This window comes from Lampris incognitus, chromosome 5 (assembly GCF_029633865.1).
Source record: "Lampris incognitus isolate fLamInc1 chromosome 5, fLamInc1.hap2, whole genome shotgun sequence".
NCBI classification, from domain to species: Eukaryota; Metazoa; Chordata; class Actinopteri; order Lampriformes; family Lampridae; genus Lampris; species Lampris incognitus.
In genome coordinates, this window is record NC_079215.1 from 27,066,072 (window position 1) to 27,089,144 (window position 23,073).

General features: G+C 39.6%; 1 protein-coding gene and 1 long non-coding RNA gene across 2 annotated transcripts in view; one reads left to right on the top strand and one right to left on the bottom strand.

Moving 5' to 3' along the window:
• On the top strand, positions 1-12,354 carry LOC130112350 (uncharacterized). The gene is made up of 3 exons (XR_008810237.1): positions 1-87; positions 777-803; positions 11,856-12,354. It is a non-coding gene; the product is annotated as an uncharacterized LOC130112350 (long non-coding RNA).
• Positions 10,694-23,073, bottom strand: part of LOC130112349 (junction plakoglobin-like) — a 25,784-nt gene continuing 13,404 nt past the window's right edge. The window contains exons 4-16 of the mRNA XM_056279679.1: positions 22,784-23,037; positions 22,080-22,318; positions 21,642-21,843; positions 19,551-19,695; positions 18,921-19,024; positions 16,673-17,011; positions 15,958-16,110; positions 15,588-15,707; positions 15,313-15,463; positions 14,146-14,267; positions 13,849-13,891; positions 12,361-12,499; positions 10,694-11,772 (exon numbers count right to left, since the gene is read on the bottom strand). Coding sequence (XP_056135654.1) covers positions 12,363-12,499; positions 13,849-13,891; positions 14,146-14,267; positions 15,313-15,463; positions 15,588-15,707; positions 15,958-16,110; positions 16,673-17,011; positions 18,921-19,024; positions 19,551-19,695; positions 21,642-21,843; positions 22,080-22,318; positions 22,784-23,037 — 2,009 coding nt within the window. The 3' untranslated portion in view covers positions 10,694-11,772; positions 12,361-12,362. The remainder of the gene's footprint in view (positions 11,773-12,360; positions 12,500-13,848; positions 13,892-14,145; positions 14,268-15,312; positions 15,464-15,587; positions 15,708-15,957; positions 16,111-16,672; positions 17,012-18,920; positions 19,025-19,550; positions 19,696-21,641; positions 21,844-22,079; positions 22,319-22,783; positions 23,038-23,073) is intronic.

Here is a 23,073-nt window from a genome sequence, read left to right on the forward strand (position 1 = left end):
CTGTGGCCCACAACCTCTCCGACTGCCAGAGCACAGTCCTCCACCCAACACGGGAAACCAGGCGACACTTTAAGACCATGTTCTCTGGTGAGTTTGGTAAACCCCATACCGGCGTTTAGCACGCCGACCAGCAAACACACACACACAAAACCCCTTGAAACCTCCTTATATACACACACCAAACCAGTAACCCAACAAAACACACTATGTACAATATTTACAAGGAACAATAGAGATAGCAAAAAGGTAGAAAACGCTCACAACCGCTCTCATACGTCTGCTCAGCACACTCACTCGCGCTTCCGCTCAGAGAGCGAATAATTCAGTACATTGAATATGTATTATTATAGTTTCTGCGTTATTCTCTCTCTCTCTCTCTCTGCATTTATTTATTTCTCTCTCTCCCCCCCTCTCTGCGTTTATCCATTTATTTCTCTTTCCCTCACATAGTCACAGTCACACATCCAGAGTTCAAGGAACAGTATCCTGTTTTATCATGGTGTTACGTGTCTGCATGATGTATCGGCTTTAACTAAGATCTGACTATTGCAACTTTCAGCGTGAATGGATTTTCTACATGAACGTGCCAATGATGGCAATGATATTGAATAAAACTATACAGTTGCTATGCAAACCACTACAAATATTTTGTTTTCATGTAAACAAGACTGTTATGAAAACACATTTCCTGAAGAGATACGCATGGAACTAATGTTATAGGGCAACCACTGCTGTTTCACGAATTACGGTATTTTTCTATCTGTTTTAATTTTTAGATGGAAAGTTTGATCAGAAATGAGTCAGTGAGTATTCGTTTTAATTAATAACAATAATGCTGTATTTTTTCCTCCACATTTTCATGTATATTTGCTTCATATTTAGAATTCTGTGTGGTCTGAAATAATGGAAACGATGAGCAGTATTTGTAAGGAGTTGAAAGAAAGTTCCTTTGCAAAAAAAACTTTCAGTAATTTGTCGATCAGAAATAAGTGAAATATATCAAAACAAATGGCTGTAGAAAAAACTGTTGAGTGTAACTGAACAGCTTTCATACAGAATTGACTTCCACCTAGGAATGTAATAATAGTATATTCAAGCTAGGTACGTTGCGATTTAATTGTCTGAAGAAAGAGCCAAATTTAGAGCAGTCAACCATACACTTCAACAGAGCAGGAGGTACAAACCTTTTTCTTTTCTTAATTTTTTTCCTTAATTTTTTTTATCATGTACTTTTGTTTTTTACATTGCAAACAATACAATGTCAAGAGTTTGAGTACAGGGGAGAGTCAGAACATAAAAAACTAATAATTACAGTCTAAATATAATACAATGCAAAAAAGAGAAAATAAAAGGAATAAAATAAAGAAACAAGGAAAGGTTAACACAAAAATAAACCTATGAGGTCGATGACCAGATGATGATAATAAGAGCCACTATGTTAGGAGTCTTTCAGAAAAAAACAGTGTAAAATTAAGCAGTTCATTTATCTAATGTGTTAATGCGTCTAATGTGTATAATATTTTTTCCAAGATGAGAGATGTTTTCATTGCCTTTTTGTTATAAGTTATTTTGGTAAGGGACTTGAAAAAGAATATCAGATCAATGTAAAATAAACGAATATTGGGCTTGGAGCCCATCAGCTTGGATTTGTGAATGTGAAATTTACCAAACAAACACAGAAATTTGAGAGCATTATCTACAGGAGATGAGCCAGTACTGCAATCAAGGAACAAGACCATACCTTCTTTTAGCCTAAGTAGTTTGTTAAAGTGTCAAAAATGAGGAATGCAGTATCTGTCCATAGCTTAGAGGAATAAGGACAATTAAAGAATAAATGTAAAATAGTTTCTTCTTCCGTGTTACAGAATGAACATTTCGCTGAGATTTCTGCTTTAAATTTGCATAAAAATGTGTTACATGGGTAATATTTATGCAGTATCTTCAAGTGAATTTCTTTGACTTTATTGGGTATGAAGAACTGGTTAGACTCAGACCATATGTTTTCATTGACAGACCTTGGGAAGGATAGCTTCCAAATATAGAATGCTTTAGGAACACAGCTTTCGTCTGATGTAAGTGTTCTCCTGATGTGCACATTATTACATTTGCGATCAAGCAGGTTTATGCCCCCTATTTTAATTTTGGGGAGTTCACCAGAAAAGCGGCGTTATAGTAAAGGAGGAATCAGTCCTGTAGATATACTCTTGACAATTTTTTCATATTCCTTCTGCACCAGTTTTTTGGATAACATCCTCATAATTGTAAAGTCCACCCTGGGAGTTTATCAAGTCCAATACAAATAGTATATCATTGTCCATCCAGTTCTTAAAAATATATAGTCTTGTTTCTAAATAACACATACTGGTTGTTCCAAATAGCACCGGTATGGGGGAGAAATTCTGTTTGAATGCTAATTGCTGGGCTTCAAAAGCTTGTTTGTGGAAGTTTGCTAGTTTAAGGGGCAATTTACTACATTTGTAATTACAGGAAAGTAAACATTTTAATCCACCACATTTCTCAAAAATCAGGTTGGGGATGTAATACTGTGGGGAATCATTATCAGCAAGGCAGTGCTTTATCCAGCTGATTTTAAAGATATTATTAGTAGTATTGAAGTCCAAAGCATTAAAGCCACCTTCAGAATATCTTCTAATGATTATTTTCCTTTTCACATATTCAGTTTTATTTTTCCAAATAAATTTAAATAAGAGCGAATTAATGGCTGCACACATTTTGTTGTCAACACAGAGAGACAATGCTGGGTACACAGGCTTGGAAATGCCTCCCACTTTAGATAGTAACACTCAGCCTTGAATAGTAAGATCTCTCTGTAAACAATAACTAAAGATATTTTGGGCTTTTTCTAATTTGGGTCTGAAGTTCCCTAAAATTCTATCAGAGGACACTTTGTCTATCTTAATACAAGGCATTGAACTGAATGTTTTACTTGTAACCCACATATAGATGTTTTGTCAGTGTCATGTACATACATTACTTCACTCTTGTTTTGATTGATAATTAAACCAGAAGCATTTGAAAAAATGTTTAAAGACTCTAAGATGATTGGAACCTGATTTTCATTTTTTAGAAAAAGACATGTATCATAAGCCAGCTGGCTTATCTTTGGACAATTATCCCCAATTTGTATACCCTCGATATCTGAACAGTGAACAACATATAAATTAAGAAGTTCTGCAACTATAAAAAATAAATAAGCGGATATTGGGCATCCCTGTCTAGTTCCTCTTTGAAAGTCAAACCATGGAGAAGTGCCTTTAAGCGGTGAGACACTACTATTGATGTTTTTATACAGAGTTTGGATTATATTTCTAAAATGTTTTTACCAAAACCAAAATGAGCCAAAGCTTCAAAAATAAAGGGGTGCTCAACAGTATCAAAGGCCTTATAAAAATCAAGGAGTAGTATAATTGCATCATCATGGATTAGATCTGGATAGTTGATAATATCCAGGACCAGGCGGATATTGTTTGAGATGTGTCTACCTTTCATGAAGCCTGGATGTGTAACAGAAATTATTTCTTCCAAACAAGACTTTAATCTATGGGCATATAGTGCAGATAACAATTTGTAATCTGAGTTGAGCATTGTTAATGGATGCCAATTATCCATCCATCCATCCATCCATCCATCCATCCATCCATCCATCCATCCATCCATTATCCAAAACCGCTTATCCTGCTCTCAGGGTCGCGGGGATGCTAGGCCAATGATCTAAAAACAGAATATCTTTGTTAGGTTTTGGTATTAATGTAATAAACCCTTGCTTCATTGACTCCGACAGCTCACCCTTTTTTGAACATTACTTAAACAAATCTAAAACTAGCTCTCTAATATCATCCCAGAAAGTTTTATAATACTCAAAGGGTAGACTGTCGGGGCCAGGGCTTTTATTGAGGGGGGTTCTTTTGACTACTTCATCTAATTCTTCTAAGTTAAGTGGGCACTCACAAAAGCCAATGCTATCTTGACTGATTTTACGGATGAATGGTTTAACTTTATCAAAGAATACTTGCATTAACGTGGGTTAAAGGATGTAGTGTACATCTTTTGATAGAAACTAGAAACATGCAGAAACTGAAGATTCTTCACTAGTTAAGACTTCATTGATATAGAGGGGGGATGTTTTTTGTTTTCACTTCATTTTTTCTCTCATTGAAAAAATATGCAGAATTCTTTTCTCAATTCTAGCCACTTTGCCCTGGACCTTATGGAGGCCCCTTTTGCCTTCTCAACGTAAAGAGAATTCAGATTCTCCTGTAATGAATATAGTTTCTCTTTATCATCTTCAGTGGGTTGATCTAAAGATAATATGGAACTTATTTCATTTAAAATGTTAGAATTTCTAGAAGCATTCGTTTTTGAGAGTCCTTTGCTATATTTTATAGAAAATGTACAGCAAATTTGAATAGATCCCATTTCAAAACAGGAGATATATATCAATCCCAGTCTTAAATCCTGTTATTATTTTCCCAATACCTTCACAGTAAGAAGGCTGCTGTAAGAGTGAGCAGTTCAATTTCCAATACTCCGGATGTCTATGCTATCTATTAAATTAATTAGAAATAACAAGGCCAAAGTAGGCATAATTTGTTAAGGGAACATGAGCGATTTCACTGGAAAGTAGCATGAGTGTAAGACAATCAAAGATAAGCCAAAAATCTATTTGTGATTTTTTTGATAAATATTTTTTCAACCATGTCAATTAATCCATATTGGTTGGATGAGTATATCTACAAGCATCTAACAAAGAAAGGTTTCCAACAAAACTAATTACTGGATTAAGGTTTTTCACATTATCTCTTGGGGGAATCTGTCTAAATATAAATTGGGTGCCTCATTAAAGTCCCCACCCACAATTACTGAGGCAGAGACATATTTTTGTTTTAATGAAGAAATTTCGGTGAATACATTCTCAAGAAGTAAAATGTTCAAAGGAGATATAGTAAACACATAAATATTTGCTAAAATAAAGAAAGACTCCTCAAGATCACTCTTCATGAAAGACTCCTCATCTTCCTTCCCCAGAAAAATGTTTCAACTAGCTTCCACTAAAGTTGCCATCAAATAAAACTGCTACCCCATCAGAGTGGTTTGATCCATGACAAAACAATATTTTACCTCCCCACTGACTTCGACAGAATTTTTCATCATTTTGGCATGAGTGAGTTTCCTGTAAAAAATAAATACCCTTTTTCTGAGATTTGCGAAATAAAAACAAAGCTTTATGTTTAGTGACTTCACGAATCCTGCATACATTAATAGAAAAACAAGAAAATTGAATACTACACATAGAACAATATGAAATTGAATGAAAAGAGAATAAGAAAAAAACCTACCCTTTTGGTAGATATGGAATATGTTTAATGTTGAGCGTTAGAGAGAGAGAAAATAAAAAACAAAGTAAAAAAATATATTTTAGTCTTATACCACTCAAAAGCAATAAATTTGTCAGCAGTGGACTATCTCAACATGGAACCAAAAATAAATGTTTTTTTTAATCACCCTAAAACTTAAAGGGGATAAACTAAATCAAGAGAAATTGTTTTTCCTAAGTGACAGTGGAACTGTACATACAATAACGCACCCCCATTGTTTTGCACTCAAGAGGTAAAGCAAGTGAGTGTAGAAGAGATAAATCCTTTAAACCCAAACCATCACAACATGGAACTTATTAGCATGTGAAAGGCATACTAAACAACATTGGTTTTGAAAATTTACCTGCCCAACAAGTAGTAATATCTAGAACGTTCATTCATCATTCAAAATCAGAAGCCTTAAAAAGGTTAAAAATCCTCTGTCGAGAATCTTTTCCAGACGATAATTACATAAGGACCGCTGTAGCCAGCCTGCTTTCCTTCCTTCCTTGCTTGCTCCACAAGCAGCCATAGTTTGCTTCGGTCATTCTTTGTGCACTGAGTCAGGCCTTCCATGATCCCGATCTTCTTTTGTTTGAGTACTTCACAGGACGCACAAACCTTTTTTTTCTTTTCTGTACAAAACACATGTACATTACATTATGAACAACACAAACTGTTTATGGGTGCATAGACAAAACAAAAGGAGAGGAATAAAAAAAAAATTGAAAAAATAATACCCTTCTCTTCAAAATAAAGTGTTGTCAGTCCACCTGGGTCAGTCTATAAGAAATGTATCCAAAACACAATGAGTTCTAATTGCCTTCTTGTTTTTAAGTCCTCTTATCGTAGTGCCATAATGGTGTAGTTCTTGATGAAAATGTCCAAAATTTGGTTTGGAGTCCGTCCATCTCTTCTTATGAATGTGGAATTTTTGCAATAATAAAATTAACTGTGTAAAGAAAACAATATCTTTTTCCATCTCATTATCTTCAAGACAAATAAAAATGTCTTTATCCTGAAAGTGGATCGTTTGTCCAGTTTTTCTTCCTATATAATGCTGAACATCCACCCAAAATATTTTGGTATACATACAGTGATAAAATAAATGACAGACAGTTTCTTCTTCTAGTTCACAAAAATGACAAGAATATTCAATGTCTTCTTTGCTGGAGATATAGGATGCATAATTTTAAAGGAGACCTCGTTAACTTTATTATTAAGACAAAATTTTTCCCCAACTAACCAAATCTTCTGCCAAATTGTCCATAAATGGAGGCCTAAAAGAATCTTCCTGGGGGTAGAGCTACAGCTTGTATGTGATTCCTGATGTACTATTTATTTGAGCATTCATTTTTAGTAATATCAATCTCTCCAAGAAATATACCACTATTGAATGGATCAATCATTGAGCTCCTGTTTACTGAACCTCTAAGAAGTTGCAGCACACCCCTTGGCATAGCATCAAAAACTAATGCATACTCTTTTGGCATAACTGGTAGCCAGAATTTAGAGAGAAATTCAGTATACCTTAATAGCTGTTCATCAGCATTAAGATGTTGTTTAACCAATACAAGACCATTGCCAACCCATTTGCTACAATAGAGTGATCTATTTTTAAATTGAGTATTCTTGTTATTCCAGATGTAGTAATTAGTTGGTGAAAAATTATGTTTGTAAATTAGTTTCCAGGCCAGCAGAGCTTGTTTATGAAACTTTGATAACTTAACGGGTAACTTGACAATTTTATAATCACATTCAAGAAATTAAATACATATTTAGGGAAGGTGTTCCAAATATTGTCTTTCATTAAATTAGTCAACCATTTTGCTTTAAAAGTATTATTTAATGTCTCAAACTTTAGTACCTCCAGACCACCATTTCTTTTTGAGTTGCACAAGATATAATTTCTTAAGTAATAACATTTGTTCCTCCAAATTAAAATAAATAAAATCTTATCCAATTTTTTTGTGTATTCCATTAGGCATTTCCAGCGATAAGGACACATAAACGGATTGGATATTCCCTCAGCTTTAGACAACAAAATTCTACCATACAATGAAAGATCTCTCATCAACCACATATTATTTTTTTTGGTTATTTGTTCAACTATAGGACGGAAGTTTAAGTTACTGCAAAGTTTCTCATTCTTGTCTATGACAACACCCTGGTATGTAACCGTGTTCTTCACAGGAATACCACTCACTTCTGAAAGGGCACACTCCTTGAGTGGTAATAGAACAGATTTGCTCAAGTTCATTTTCAAACCTGACACAGCAGAAAATTCCTCAGTACATCTAACTGCTTTGGTAACCTCATGTCTATTAGACAGAAACATTGTCATAAAATCAGCGAGTTGGGATGATTTAAATTCTCTATTTAACGTCATAATACATTGGAACTGACCTTTTTTAATATGTACGGCTATAATTTGTGTGATATAAGGAATAAAAACGGGCTAATTGGACATCCTTGTTTTATCGCACGACAAATATCAAACCTAGGAGTTGTACCTAAGAGTTGTACTTAACTGAGCCGTTGCGTCCTTTATATAATGTTTGGACAGCTCTCAAAAATTGATTCTCAAAGCCAAAACACTTAATAATTTTAAACGTAAATCGTTGGCTTATTGTAAAAATCAACAAATAAAATAAAACTATTGTCCAATATATATTCATTATAATCAATCATGTCCAGTATTAATCGTATGTTATTAGATATATTTCTTCCTGGCATAAATCCAGATTGTTCTTTGTCAATGATATTATCCAATCCTAATTTTAATCTTTTAGCAAAGACCATGCAAATTACTTGGCATCTTTATTTAAAAGACTAATTCTAAGACTAATTAACTCCAATTCGCAATACTTAATTTATCTTTTTTTTTTTTGGTTTAGGGATCAATTTAATAAGACCTTGTTGAAGACTTGGCGGCAATTCTTCTTTTACTATGGCTTCTTCAAGCACAGTAACTAAAAATGGGGCTAATGTCTTAATAAAGACTTTATAAAATTCACTTATCAACCCATAATTTCCAGGAGATTCGTTGTCTTTAAGAGAGTCAATACATTTTTGTACCTCTGTTAAACTAACTTGCTGATCACTAACTGATTTAAAACTGTCATCAATGCCTTTAATGTCCTTTTCTATGTCTTTAAGAAACATGTCCATATTATCTTCATTTTCATAATCAGTAGCATATAACTTCTGATAAAAATTAGCTACATATTGCGGAATGACTTTTTCGTCTTCACATACCAGATTATTAATTTTTCTGATTTTTCCCTTTTTTCTCCCAATTTAGTGGCCAATCGATCCCTATTCTAATTCAAACACCCACCCTCGTACTGCATGCGTTCGCCAACTGCATCTCTCCGGCCGGCAGTCTCGAAGGAGACCGCCTCCCCACTTTCGTGACAAGGCGACTCCAGGCCGAACCACTGTTTTTTCCGACACACACAGAGACGCATTCACGTGACGAACACAAGCCGACTCCGCCTCCCTCTCGAAGACAGCATTGTCAATGATTGCTGCTTCATCGAGTCCGGCCATAGTTGGATCTGACGAGACCGGGGCGCGAACCCCAGTCCCCAGTGGGCAACTGCATCGACACAAAGCCGATGCTTAGACCGCTACACCACCGCGGACCGCAGATTATTAATTTTAAGTTTACATAGGGAAGCTAGCTCATGGTACCTTTTTTCTAATTTAAAGAAGTATTTGGTACAATTTTTCACCTTCTTCTAGCCACTTCCTCCTAGACCTGACAAAGGTGTGATAGGCAACGTTCTCCTCGGAAGCCTTGGGTCCTGGCATTCATGTGGATGTTACTTTGACATGTGCCACCTACCTAAATGTAGTTGCAGATCAAATACACCCCTTCAAGGCAGCTGTATTCCTTGATGGCAGTGGCCTCTTTCAGCAGGATAATGTGCCCTGCCACACTGCAAAAATTGCTCAGGAATGGTTTGAGGAACATGACAGAGTTCGAGGTGTTGCCGTGGCCTCCAAATTCCCCAGATCTCAAACCGATCGAGCATCTGTGGGATGTGCTGGAAAAACAAGTCCGATCCATAGAGGCCCCACCTCGCAACTTACAGGACACCTTCAGAGGTCTTGTGGAGTCCATGCCTCGATGGGTCAGAGTCGGGTAGCGTCGAGGTCTATTCCGTTGCTTACCACCACGGGGCTCGCCGGTTCGAATCCCCGTGTTATCTCCGGCTTGGTCGAGTATGGAAGTATATGCAAAATAATTCAGTTCATGCGATTCAATATGCCATTTTGCTTTGAGGTCCTCTGGCACCGTTTTACTTCCATAATCTGGCGTCCCTACAGACACAATTGGCCGTGTCTGCGGGTGTCCTGGTCTCTGCAGCTCCTCCTCTGGTCGGCCTGTTCGGGGGGGAGGGGGAACTGGAGGGAATAGCATGATCCTCCCATGCGCTACGTAATCCTGGTGAAACTCCTGTCAGGTGAAAAGAAGCGGTTGGCGACTCCACACGTATCAGAGGAAGCATGTGGTAGTCTGCAGCCCTCCCCAGATCAAGAGAGGAAGTGGAGCAGCGACTGGGATGGCTCGGAAGAGTGGGGTAATTGGCCAAGTACAATTGGGGAGAAAAACGGAGAAAATAAAAAAAAAACTAACCAAACTAAATAAAAACCACGCGTTTTCCATCCATCTATCCATTCATTTTCTAAAAAGTATATTATTTTTATGACATTTTCTGATTCTGATTATTTTGAAGGCCTTATTCTGTTTCTTTGCTCTGCACTTCCTTTAAAATATAAAGTCCTGAAAAAAAGGGCGCACTGATGAAGTGTTCACTATTGTTGCCCAGCGCAAATGATGAACCTGATAAAAGGAATACCAATAGACCAACAGCATGCAATGTGAGGACGTTTTATTAGTGTACATACAATGTGACCAGAATAAAATGTCTCTAAAACTCACGCCCACACACACACTTCGACAAGGTTCAGTAGTCTGTAAAACTGCTGCTAATGTGAACTCGCCATGAACCTCATTCTAAAAATCAATTACAGGCGACAAAAGACTCCTAACAGTATTAAAGCCACACTCGGAAACGGCGGCTGCATAATGTGGAAGGATTTCACAGGAAGTGAATTAGTCCAGCCCTCTTCTAAGGCTAATTCTATTGAATGAACATCTGTGGCCTCTACCTCTGTGCTGGGATTTGACTAAAGTGCCGTCATTCATTCATTTCTATTCACGCGTGATATTTATGTGTGCAACCATGGAAAAGCTATGGGCAAGTGTGACAGAAATATATCTATATAGAAAAAAAAAGACACAAAAATTCCATTTCTATATCTTTTTATTTTCTTAAACAAAATTTAAGTAAAAACTCTTAAGTACAAAGAAACATTCCCTCTCAGTAGTTTGCTCAGGGCTTCCCCCAATTTAAAAGTCTATGACCAATCAAACAGTAATTTATATGAACCAATGTGTCAAATTGCTTTCTGCACATTACTGACCCGCTTGACAGTACATTAATAAAGTAATGACAACTTACTTTCTGCAGATTTGATGTTTACAAAAAACCCCAAGGAATCTTTTAATATTTTTTGTGATGGTGGATACGCAAGTGATTTTCCATTAAATAACCTGACACGACAATTTATTAAACCCACTTTTAATTTAACAGTCTTAGCCAACAATAATCCTAAAACTCACCGATAACCTAATAGGGGTCAGCCCTGTAGAGCTTTTCCAAAAGTCTTTCAAAGACCCTCCCTTTCCTGAATGTGTCGTCTCCCTTAAGTATGAAAGTCAATGGAAACAACCACGTGAAGGAGTCAGTATCAAGTCATGAGCTCGTTTCCACTTCCGCCAACTCCTGCTGGTTCACAGGGAGAAGGCTGAGGGTAAAGTGTTAAAATAAAGTATAGATAGCAGTGTCTGTTATAAAGGCATTAGGGAAGAACTGAACAGTGGGCAGAAGGGCTGTACATGTCGAGCCACCTCTGGCAGTGTTTTCAACTTTTTTTCTGCTTGTGTAATATATATATAAAAGGAAGCTACATGATTATCATCACAAAATAAAATCTCTTTGGCATTGATTACCCACCCAAAAGCATACACACTCACACGCACACACACGCACACACACACACACACACACACACACAAAAACACACGCACACCCTTTAAAGTTTCTCTAACAAAAAATCTACATGCACAATCACTTTCATCACTATCAATATCTTCAGAATTATATTATAAAACAAAGATAAGCCCTGTTAAGATTACAAGTCCCATAGTCGGTGATAACTGCATATATTACATTAAGCGCCTGACGACTACTTGATTCTTTTCTTCGTGTTTTCGAAACTCAGCTCCTCCGTCTCCTTCTCCATTGCTCATTCCAGTTTGTGTCTGTATGTAGAAGAAATAAAGTTAAAAAAAATGTCATGCATGGTTTTTTTTTCTCCTCCCTTTTTCTCCCCAATTGTATCCAGCCAATTACCCCACTCTTCTGAGCCATCCCGGTCACTGCTCCACCCCCTCTGCCGATCCAGGGAGGGCGGCAGACTACCACATGCCTCATCTGATACATGTGGAGTCGCCAGCCGCTTCTTTTCACCTGACAGTGAGGAGTTTTACCAGGGGGATGTAGTGTGTGGGAGGATCAAGCTATTCCCCCCAGTTCCCCCTTCCGCCGACCGACCAAAGGAGGCGCTAGTGCAGCGACCAGGACACATATCCACATCTGGCTTCCCACCCGCAGACATGGCCAATTGTGTCTGTAGGGACGCCCGACCAAACCGGAGGTAACACGGGGATGCGATCTAGCGAGCCCCGTGTTGGTAGGCAACGGAATAGACCGCTACGCTATCCGTACGCCCATATCATGCATAATTATGGTGACAACTCGAGAGTATAAACAAGGTGTCTGGACTGGCTTGAATCCAAGATGTCTGATAATGGTAAAAAGTGTAAATGAAGACATGCGAACAATCTGACCTTTAATAGGGCTCAGGGTACGGCTGCCTGTCATAGACCATGCCACCCGGGTAGTCGTCATGCATCACTTCTACATCCATGCCATCTATGGGCATTTCAGCTGGATACCCGCCATAGCCAGCGTAGGCAACGTCCAGCTCTGCAGCACACAAGCATACATGGAGCAGATGAGCAAAACTCTTAGGAAATTATGAGCATTTGATCTGTTATCACACTCTACATCAAATAAAACGCCTTTCCCATGGATGATTACCCACAGCTAAGTAAACATCAAGTCTTGATTGTGGTTCCTCCCAATTCTTTGCTGAAGCAGTTTAGGTTTTGGCGAGAATTCTTATTTATTTATTTTTTTTTGTAAAGATTTTTTTTAAACGATCATCAGGGCTTTTAATGGAATGTAGTAGAAAAAGCAAATGACTGATGCATTGTAGATTTGATGATTAGCGGTACAAATGTAGTAGTAGTGGACATAGCAGTTGTATCCTATGAACACCATGAAAAAAGATGGGAGACCACACTTTAAACGTTTCAGCTTATAAGACCCTCCACTCTTCACCAAGGCCAGCGCTGAGAAACGCCATAAAAGGAGAAAAGTCTGGAGCGAGGGAAAGGGAGGAAATGAGGCAAAAGATGCAAGGCGCAGACAAGGATTATTAATAGGGATAAAATTGACAAAGAAATAACTCTGTAACAGATATGAAACTCTAAATAACTACACATTTTTTGATAACCAGGAGGAAAGGATAGAAATGAAAACAGAAAGAGAAAAAAGGAACTAAAAAAAAATCCCAGGAAAGTACTGACAAGGCAAAAGAGAAGACAGATATCAATGTCAATGAGGAAGACATATTCAAAGTCTATCGAACTTTTTCCTTTCTTTGTATCCAATCTTGCCCAAATATGACATTTTGGACAAGGATTGTGTTACAGAAGGTGCAATGACGCAAGAGGAAAACTATTTCATGAGAGATAAAAGAAAGAGGAGATGGATTACACCACCCCCGGGATAAATATGAAGACCATGAAAACAAGCATGATTACAGTATACATGCTAACAGAAAAAAAATAAACTCTGAGGCACTAAATAATCACTTGCTGAATGAGATTGCTTTGTATCTCGATGGCAATGTAAAAACAGACAAAAAGAAATGGGGGCTTTTCAGGCATTTTGTAGGCCACTCATTTGTCCCACTAAGATTCAAGGATCACTGTAAAATATTCGCCTAGCTTCTTGCGTCTTCTCCCAAAAAAAAAAAAGGCATGTACCTCTTTTTTCATTATAATAAAACACGTTCTTTGAGACTACCCGCTACGAGATCCTACTGTCAAACATTGCTGTGTAATGGAATGTGTGGGCTACGTATCAGCACCGCATGCAAAACAACTTGGTTAGCACAATGTTGCTCTGGTAGGGCGGGTGGTGCACTAACCCAGTGTTAGGGGCAGTGGAATGTGCTGTATGGGCACATTTCAGCCGGAGTTACTCACCGTCTGTTGTGTAGCCTCCATCCATTGCAACGGCATTATGGGCCTGCAGTAAGGTCACCAGAGGGTAAACGACAAAACCAGGGTCAATTGACTACTATACAGAAATGTTATTAGCATCAGTGTCTCCACAAACTCTTAACACCACCTTCACCTAAACACAATATATCGATATCATGAGAAGATCACAGCACTGATATGAGATGGTAGTAAATGGAAATGACAAAAATAAAATGATATTTATAATACAAAGTTTCTGCAGTTGCCCCATCCCAGCAGCGGGGGGAGCCAGACACTCACCCTCTCCCAGGCAACCGGGTCGTGTTTGAAGAGGGAGTGCGTGAGCTCAACGGAAACACGTTTCTTGTAGTCCGAGCTCTTGTCCTCAGAAATACGGAAGAGGACAGCCGCAGCATAGGTGGCTTGGGGGGAGCGGAAGATAAGGTCAATGTTGTATAGTGGGAAAAACCCATTCCTTCCACAAAGTTCAAACTTAAAGGCATGCTGAGCAGGATTCCCCCAAAGTATAAACCTATCCAGAAATGTACCTACTTAACCATTATTTATGGGCCATTGTCATTGGTGTTCCATGTCAGTGTCTGTACAGTCCAAGCTTTTTGTCTGCATTTCTTGTTTTATGAATGTTCAGGATGTTTCTGAGCATCCATCAACCCTTTGGCAGCATGTCTGTCAGTCAATACATGCGACCAAAAGCACTGCTTGTGAGTGCAGCGCTCAGTGAGCGTGCCAGATTGATACAGCTGAAATGACACAATGGTGGACACAGCACCTAAATGCAGCAAGGCGAAAAGCCAAGCAGACTGAGCTCACTCCAAAATCAGAGTGAGTCTGGGGGTTGGCTTTCTACTGTTGGCAAGTTGCGGGTTGTGGGCTTCATATCGTGTCGCGCTAGGGAGGGTGGGACAACTTTTCAGGTTTTGTTTAGAAGCTGCGAGCAGCAGAATGCAACTCAGTGTACATTGAAATAAGTGTGGTGAAATTGGTATTTGTGTTTTGGGAAGGACAAATCTGAGATATTTCTGATTAAAGAGTCAAGGGGTTTTCTAAACAACTAAAATATAAAGGCCATTTTTCATGAGAGCTAAACTGAATATCAATCCTCTTGCCTAGGCCATCGTTGCTAATTACATCTTACATAGGTGCCCTACCCATTAACCCTAATACTACATGAAAACCTACAATCACCTACCTAAACCTCAGGTAAGGATCTTTTTATGTACATGTAATGTAAACCACACTCTCCCATGAAACAGTGCCCCATGGTTTAATTAAGGATTGCTAAAACCACTGACAAGACATTTTGTAAATACCTCTCTAATAAAGTTAAAAAAAAAGTCAGATGAATAGAAATGGCTACCCAAAATCTAAAATGTGAAAAGTATAATTTTCATAGTACCGCTTGGTGGCCATATACAATATATTAGTGCACCATCTAAATCCCCTTACCAATGCCCTCATTGCTTGAGTGCAGCAGCTCCATCAGCGGAGCTGACGCACCCTCTGCGTCGATAAGCTCGGCTGACGGTTTGTCCAGGGACAGCTCACACAGAGCTCCTGTTGCCACACGCTTCACGTTGTCCACTGGGGAGTACAGGAGCTGGAGAGAGAAAAGGACGCACCATTAAGGCACTGAAACACGGAGCCAAGCGCCAAGATATCTGCATCTTAACTTTCAACAATCTCGTGATGGGTGCTGATGTACCGTTGTCATATTCCGTTACCTGTACAAACAAAGGAATGGTCTGCATGCTGGCAATCTCGCCTCTGTTGACGGGATCTCTGGCCATGATGTGCAGTGCTCCTGTGCAGCCCTCCACAATCTCCTCCATCCTCACTCCATCCTGGGAAAGGGAGATAAAGAAAAAGAACAAAAGATAATCATTTGCACATTGATCGATTGGGCTGAATTTGATGACTGTTTATTGTTGTGCATTTTCCACCATGTTGATCAGTTAATATTAAGAAAGACAGTTACTGCTGGGATAGGCTCCAGCAACCCCACGACCCTGAGCAAGGATAAGTGGTTTGGATAATGAATGAATGAATGAATTTTAAGAGAGGCTTATTAAGGAATGACGCATGCACACACACCTGATAGTTCTGCTGGGTGGATGAGCCATGTTTCTGGGCGTCCTGGTGGGCTTTGAGCAGCAAGTTGACCAGACGTGGGATTGCTCCTGCATCCCTCAGAGGGGCCTGGTTTTCTGGGCACAGAGCCAGGTTCCGGATCAGGCCGACCACAGCCTGCAAGGGAGAAGAGCCAGCGTTAGCATCAGAGCATCACGTTGTTTGGTAATCAAAGGTGATAGAAAACGTTCAAATCTTTCTATCTGCATGACTATGCTTAGATGTATGATTGACCTACTGTGTTTTAAGACACCCCCCCTTCCTCCCCAACATCTTATTTCATACTACATGCATGCTGTGTGTATATCATGCTCTTCTGCCCCCAAACAGCCTTGGCAAACAGCCCTATCCTCAATCCCTTCTCTCCATCTGTCAAGTCTCTATCTCTTTGCTATTTAGTTCCATCTTTCTTTTCCAGAATCTATGTTTTTGCTGCTCATTTTTCATTACTTTGCTCTCAGACTTTACCCAGACCCTTTGATGAATCAGAGGTAGTATTTGTTGGCTTTTCTCCCCTTCGTCTGCAGTTATTTAATCATCACTTGATTCCCCATATATTTTGTTGGTCCACAGACTGGTTATGCTGACTCTTCATCCTACGTTGTCTGAACTTCCTTCCATTGGCTCTTGTGGACTTCCCACTCCCCAGACATACACCCTCCCCCATCTCTCCCTGTACCTTGATGACAGGCCAATAGTAGGGCTGGTTGAGCAGCTTGACGATGGCAGGGATACCGTAGTGCAGCCGTACAGCGTTCTGCGCCATTTCTGCGTACTGGTGACGTGAGGTCAGATGGCGCAAAGCACAGACAGCTGGCTCGGTTACATCCTCCTTCTCGCTGGCCCGCAGGATGGCGTGGATCAGCGCCTCCACGCCGTTACTCTGGGTGACCAGGCTCTTGTTGTGACTGTTGTTGCACGTGAGGTTGGAGAGGATACCAGTGGCGCACGTGAGCATGTTCAAGTCATCCGAGCTAAGCAGGCCCACCAGCACTTGCAGCAGGCTGTCCATGCCCTCCTGTTCATAGGTCAGAGGAAGAATTTAAAGGAGAAAGCCTTACAGTATTTCAGATTTAAAATTATATGAGATGAAAAAATTATATATACAAGCGCACATAACGTCAGAGATACGAAGCACAACTGTTGCGTGACTGTTGTAAACAGAACGATACGGGAACACGGTCTTAAGTTTGTAATTGGAAATGGGGCGAGTATTGAAGTATTGACTACACATTTTCAACCGAGAAGATAATATTGCATATTATTTTTGTAACAACCTGACTGGATGCTGAACATAGATGTTTGTAAAAATATATGCTTTTGCATTGCTTCAACGGTGCTCAAGTCAGCTTGTCTGAAAAAATTTTCTTGACTAACCCACAGCCCAGAAAAGCAAGCTGCCACATCAGAAACACTTAAACAAATCGGTCTTTTGATAAAAGTTTTTAAGTGTGTTAAAGACAATCGAGCATGTCTTACTTGCATCGCTGCTGAAGACATTTCTGTGAAATCCTACCTTGAATGAAACTGCATGGGCAGTACCAAGTGATAGAACATGAGGGAGAGGTGAAGAGAGAATAGTGGTGGGGGTGCAGAAAAAATATATATTCTTCTAATTTCTTTACCAATTAGCATTATAATGTTAACAAAAGATGAAAAATCATTAACACTAGAATGACCAAGGCCATCAATTTGGTGGTTTTGGCTTTCCAAAGTTTAATAACCTTATGGAAAGAAAAAGCAAAAAGACAGACCTGCCATCCCTGAATGCTCTAAAAATTGCATATATTTGCATTAAAATGAGTTTAAGATCAATTGCACAAGAAAAAAAGTTATGATAAGATCTACCTAAAATGACCATGAGCGGTCAAACTGACGGCGTGTAATTTGCGCTTCATGTCACTATTTACGACGTGTGTTGGTCGCGTCAATTGCTTCGTGAAGTTCATTGCTCAGTCCTAGAAACACACTAGCGTTCTCCAGTGCAGAGAAATAGTCTAAACTTGATTTTTGACTATTGCCAACATGTCTGTTTACAGACGCCATTTCAGACACACCATGACTACAACCGAGGCGTTGCAGTATTTACAGCCTTTGGACAGCGGCCATTTTAAATTGTTTGTAAAATAGTATGAAAGGTGCTAAAAAGTTACTTTTGGTGTCAGTCGTTTCCTAGACATACTAACATATAACATAATATTTCAGTTGGGTATTTATCTTGACGGACAGACTATAGAGTTTAAAAACGTGGGCAGTCATTTTGACGGCGCATGGTGGCTCTAGTAGTTTTTAAATTCCAGTCGTTGTTTGGGACTGTTTCAATGGTTATTTTCAGTTCTTTTTTTTATACATTTCACGTTTTATAGGCCTTGTTACGTTTGTTAGATTAGAAATACGTGTTTTCCGTTTTGTTTTTCAGGTCATATTTTCACTTTTTCAATTTTGCTATTCAAGTTCGACCATGTCTCTCTGAAGTTTAAATTGTTTAAAAATAGTATTATAGTTGTTAAATTTTTAATTTTGGTGTCAGTCGTTTTCTAACAGACACACTAACCTATGCAATGCATTAATATCGCAATTAGGTATTTATCTTGGGAGAATATAGAGTTTAAAAACCGGCGGTCATTTTGACTGCCCATGGTCGTTTTAGGTCGGAGTGAAATCCTGGTCGTTCTCATGTTAATGTCTTACAACAACATATAATATTTTTATTTTTAGAGCCCCCTCCCTCTCGAATCTATGCAGAAGGTAAAGCTAAACCTGAGACTACATGTCAGTTTGTGAGTGAATGAGTGAGGTTCATGAGGCGCTTCACATCTATAAAGTATTTATACCTCCAATCATTTCTACATTCAAAGAGCCAGAGTGAAAAGTAAAGGGAAGAGAGGATGATACAGATAAGTCACAGATGAATGCTTGAGGCTGACCTGTTTGGTGGCAGCATCCGACAGGTTCCTGAGTGTCCACAGACAATTCTGCATCAGACGCTGGCTGGAGCCTGTCAGGTGTTTACCCAGAGCCTGCATCCCACCTGGATGGGAAGAAGTGTTCCCCTGTTAAAAGCCATTCGGTTTGTACATTGATGTAGCACTGCAACTGATAAGCTGTCATTTCCTCTAACACATTGTGGACGTTTATTAGGAAGTTGCTATTCATATCTGTGCTTAAGTGACTCAACTGAGAATTAGGTTAAGCACCAGATTACTGTGCAGGAGTTATTGTTCAAGTTCCTGATTTCTCTGTATATGGCAAGATGCTCTTCAGTTCATGACTGTGTTTTCCTTTCTAAAAAAAAAAACAAAAAACAAGCCAGACTTTCTAAGAACAACATCCTTCTGTGTTCTTATTGATATAAATATATTTGATGCATGTATCACACTCTGTTCTGCTATGTGTATCGCTCCATGTTGCATGAATAAATTCACTTCATAACCACACCGTACCACAGTGTGAAGACTGAGCTTTCTTTCACAGTATGCATCATAAAGTTGACACAACTGTGCAACCAGCCCATCTGCACAGGTGAGCTCTTACACAAACAGACATAGACTACATACCAGCCTCAACAATGGCAGGTTTGTTGCTGGGGCAGACAGAGAGGACTTTGAGAACACGGCTAGTGGTCCACAGCAGCTTCTCATAGCTGTAGTTTCTCATGATGTGAACCAGACCCTCAGGACCCCCATTGGCAAGAATGATCAGCTGCAAGTGAGGGGAAAAGTGCAAATAAGGGTGGTTAAGAATAGTGGAGTAGCAAAAACAACATCAATCAATCAATCAATCAATCAACCAATCAATCAATCAAGTTACACAATACCTGTTTTTATGTTCTGAAATCAGCCATTAAGGTTGTCATTGTGTAAGCTTTAAAAGGCTGTGACATGCCCAGGCCTAATGAACTGGCTAAAGCTCACTAGACTGCACATGAACACGCCAATCCCATCCATTCATGAGATGGATTACTCCTTTCATATGCCATACCCAAATAAACACACATTCAGTACCATATTTCCCAGACTACAAGTCGCACTGGAGTATAAATCGCACTCAGTAAAAAAAAGGGTTGTTGCGAGGCAAAAACACAAGTCGCGTAAGTGTATGTCACATTTATACAGCGGTACAGTATTTTAAATTGAGTCACAAGATTAAACAGTGTCAACTAGTGGCCTTTGTTGAAATGCAGTATATTTATCTGACAAAATTAGATCATATAATTTGCTTTGAAGTATAAACTGCAGGACCAGCCAGACAAGTAAAGAACAGTGACTTATAGTCTGGGAAACACAGTACATACTGTGGTACTACCAAGATGGAACAACGAAGACACAATTCCTGAAAGAATATACATACTGTAACTCTCTCTCTCTCTCTCTCTCTCTCTCTCTCTCTCTCTCTATACACACACACACACACACACACACACACACACACACATACACTACCGTTCAAAAGTTTGGGATCACCCAAACAATTTTGTGTTTTCCATGAAAAGTCACACTTATTCACCACCATATGTTGTGAAATGAATAGAAAATAGAGTCCAGACATTGACAAGGTTAGAAATAATGATTTGTATTTGAAATAAGATTTTTTTTACATCAAACTTTGCTTTCGTCAAAGAATCCTCCATTTGCAGCAATTACAGCATTGCAGACCTTTGGCATTCTAGCTGTTAATTTGTTGAGGTAATCTGGAGAAATTGCACCCCACGCTTCCAGAAGCAGCTCCCACAAGTTGGATTGGTTGGATGGGCACTTCTTTGAGCAGATTGAGTTTCTGGAGCATCACATTTGTGGGGTCAATTAAACGCTCAAAATGGCCAGAAAAAGAGAACTTTCATCTGAAACTCGACAGTCTATTCTTGTTCTTAGAAATGAAGGCTATTCCATGCGAGAAATTGCTAAGAAATTGAAGATTTCCTACACCGGTGTGTACTACTCCCTTCAGAGGACAGCACAAACAGGCTCTAACCAGAGTAGAAAAAGAAGTGGGAGGCCGCGTTGCACAACTGAGCAAGAAGATAAGTACATTAGAGTCTCTAGTTTGAGAAACAGACGCCTCACAGGTCCCCAACTGGCATCTTCATTAAATAGTACCTGTTAGAGCCTGTTTGTGCTGTCCTCTGAAGGGAGTAGTACACACCGGTGTAGGAAATCTTCAATTTCTTAGCAATTTCTCGCATGGAATAGCCTTCATTTCTAAGAACAAGAATAGACTGTCGAGTTTCAGATGAAAGTTCTCTTTTTCTGGCCATTTTGAGCGTTTAATTGACCCCACAAATGTGATGCTCCAGAAACTCAATCTGCTCAAAGAAGTGCCCATCCAACCAATCCAACTTGTGGGAGCTGCTTCTGGAAGCGTGGGGTGCAATTTCTCCAGATTACCTCAACAAATTAACAGCTAGAATGCCAAAGGTCTGCAATGCTGTAATTGCTGCAAATGGAGGATTCTTTGACGAAAGCAAAGTTTGATGTAAAAAAAATCTTATTTCAAATACAAATCATTATTTCTAACCTTGTCAATGTCTGGACTCTATTTTCTATTCATTTCACAACATATGGTGGTGAATAAGTGTGACTTTTCATGGAAAACACAAAATTGTTTGGGTGATCCCAAACTTTTGAACGGTAGTGTACACACACACAGACCTTGCTCTCCTGATTGCCATACGACAGCAGTTGCAGACAGTCTGTGGTGATGGCCAGGAACTTAGGGTTGCTCTTCTTCAGCAGAGGAACCATTTTCTGGAGGCCATCGGCAAGACGAACAGCCATCTTTGCTCCCTCTTGGTGCAGCAGCAGGTTGTGGAGAGTGGTGATGGCATAGAACAGCACTGACTCCATCGGAGAGCTGAGGGGGTTGAGAGATTTAAATGAGATGCAGAGATGCAGTTCCACTCCGTCTAACAAATTACAGCCTGTATCTACCACTGCCATCAAAACAACAAGTGTATATAGCGGTATGCCGGGTGTGTATTTCATATTTGCACCAGAATTTATCCTCAGAAAACTACAAATGAGGATAAAAGCCACAAATTCCATTGTTTCATTGATCCCACTGTCCTTCTATCCATCCCTCTCTCCTACCTGAGCATGCGGACCAAGGCGGGGATGCCTCCGGACTTGAAGATGGACAGCAAACCCTCCCTCTGGTGGGACAGGTTGTGCAGGATGCTAGCGGTTGCCCGGGCCGTCTCCATGTCGCCCGTGTTTTGCATGGCCCGCACCACTGCTGCCACCACCTGTGGCGACTGCATCAGCACACGCCGCGAAGCCTCTTTGCGTGTCAGCTGGTTGACAATCAGCGCTGCTTTATTGACCACCACCTGATGGGTAATAAAGGGTTTACACAATGGGTAAGCAGTAGAGGCTTAGGGTAGAAAATGGATGAAGATGACATATGATAAGGCTTTTTCATTCAGACTTGGAAGGATTGTGGTTTAGGAGAAGTTCAGATAGTTAAATGTTAGAGGTGCTGGTATGCTTAGTAAAAGATGGGCCTTTAAACAATTGTAGAAATACAGCTGATGTGGATGAGAGAAAACTGAAGGCAAAGGTTTGTTTAAAAAGAGACTTGGCTTTAGGAGTAAAATCCCAATAATTCTGGTGAGTGAAAAAATTAAAAAGGCAAAGGTCGGTAATATTTGCTATGCATAATGAGATACTGACAGTGAACCAGTGTGCTATGGATTGATGCAGAAATAATCACAGCAGGTCATAGGTTAACATCTGGACAGACACATGCTAAACAGGGACCCAAAGAACTTTTTTATTTTATTTTGGTTCATCACCTGGTCTTCATCATTAAGAAGTTTTGTGAGCTCAGGCACGGCACGGGTGGCCAGCTCAGCATCATCCTGGTAGTTGATCAGATGAATGATGGCCGTCTTCAGCAACTGTGAGGGCTCAGCCAACCGTTGAACATTAGTCATCTGAGATGCATCTGTCTGGGTGGACAAGATGGTCGTGCCCTCCACCAATGTCTCTGGGAACATGGCTGCCCGCACTCGCTGGGCCCTGGTCAGCGTATACTGGGACTCCAGTTCTGTTGAATGGTAAAGGAGAGTGGAGGAAGGGGAAG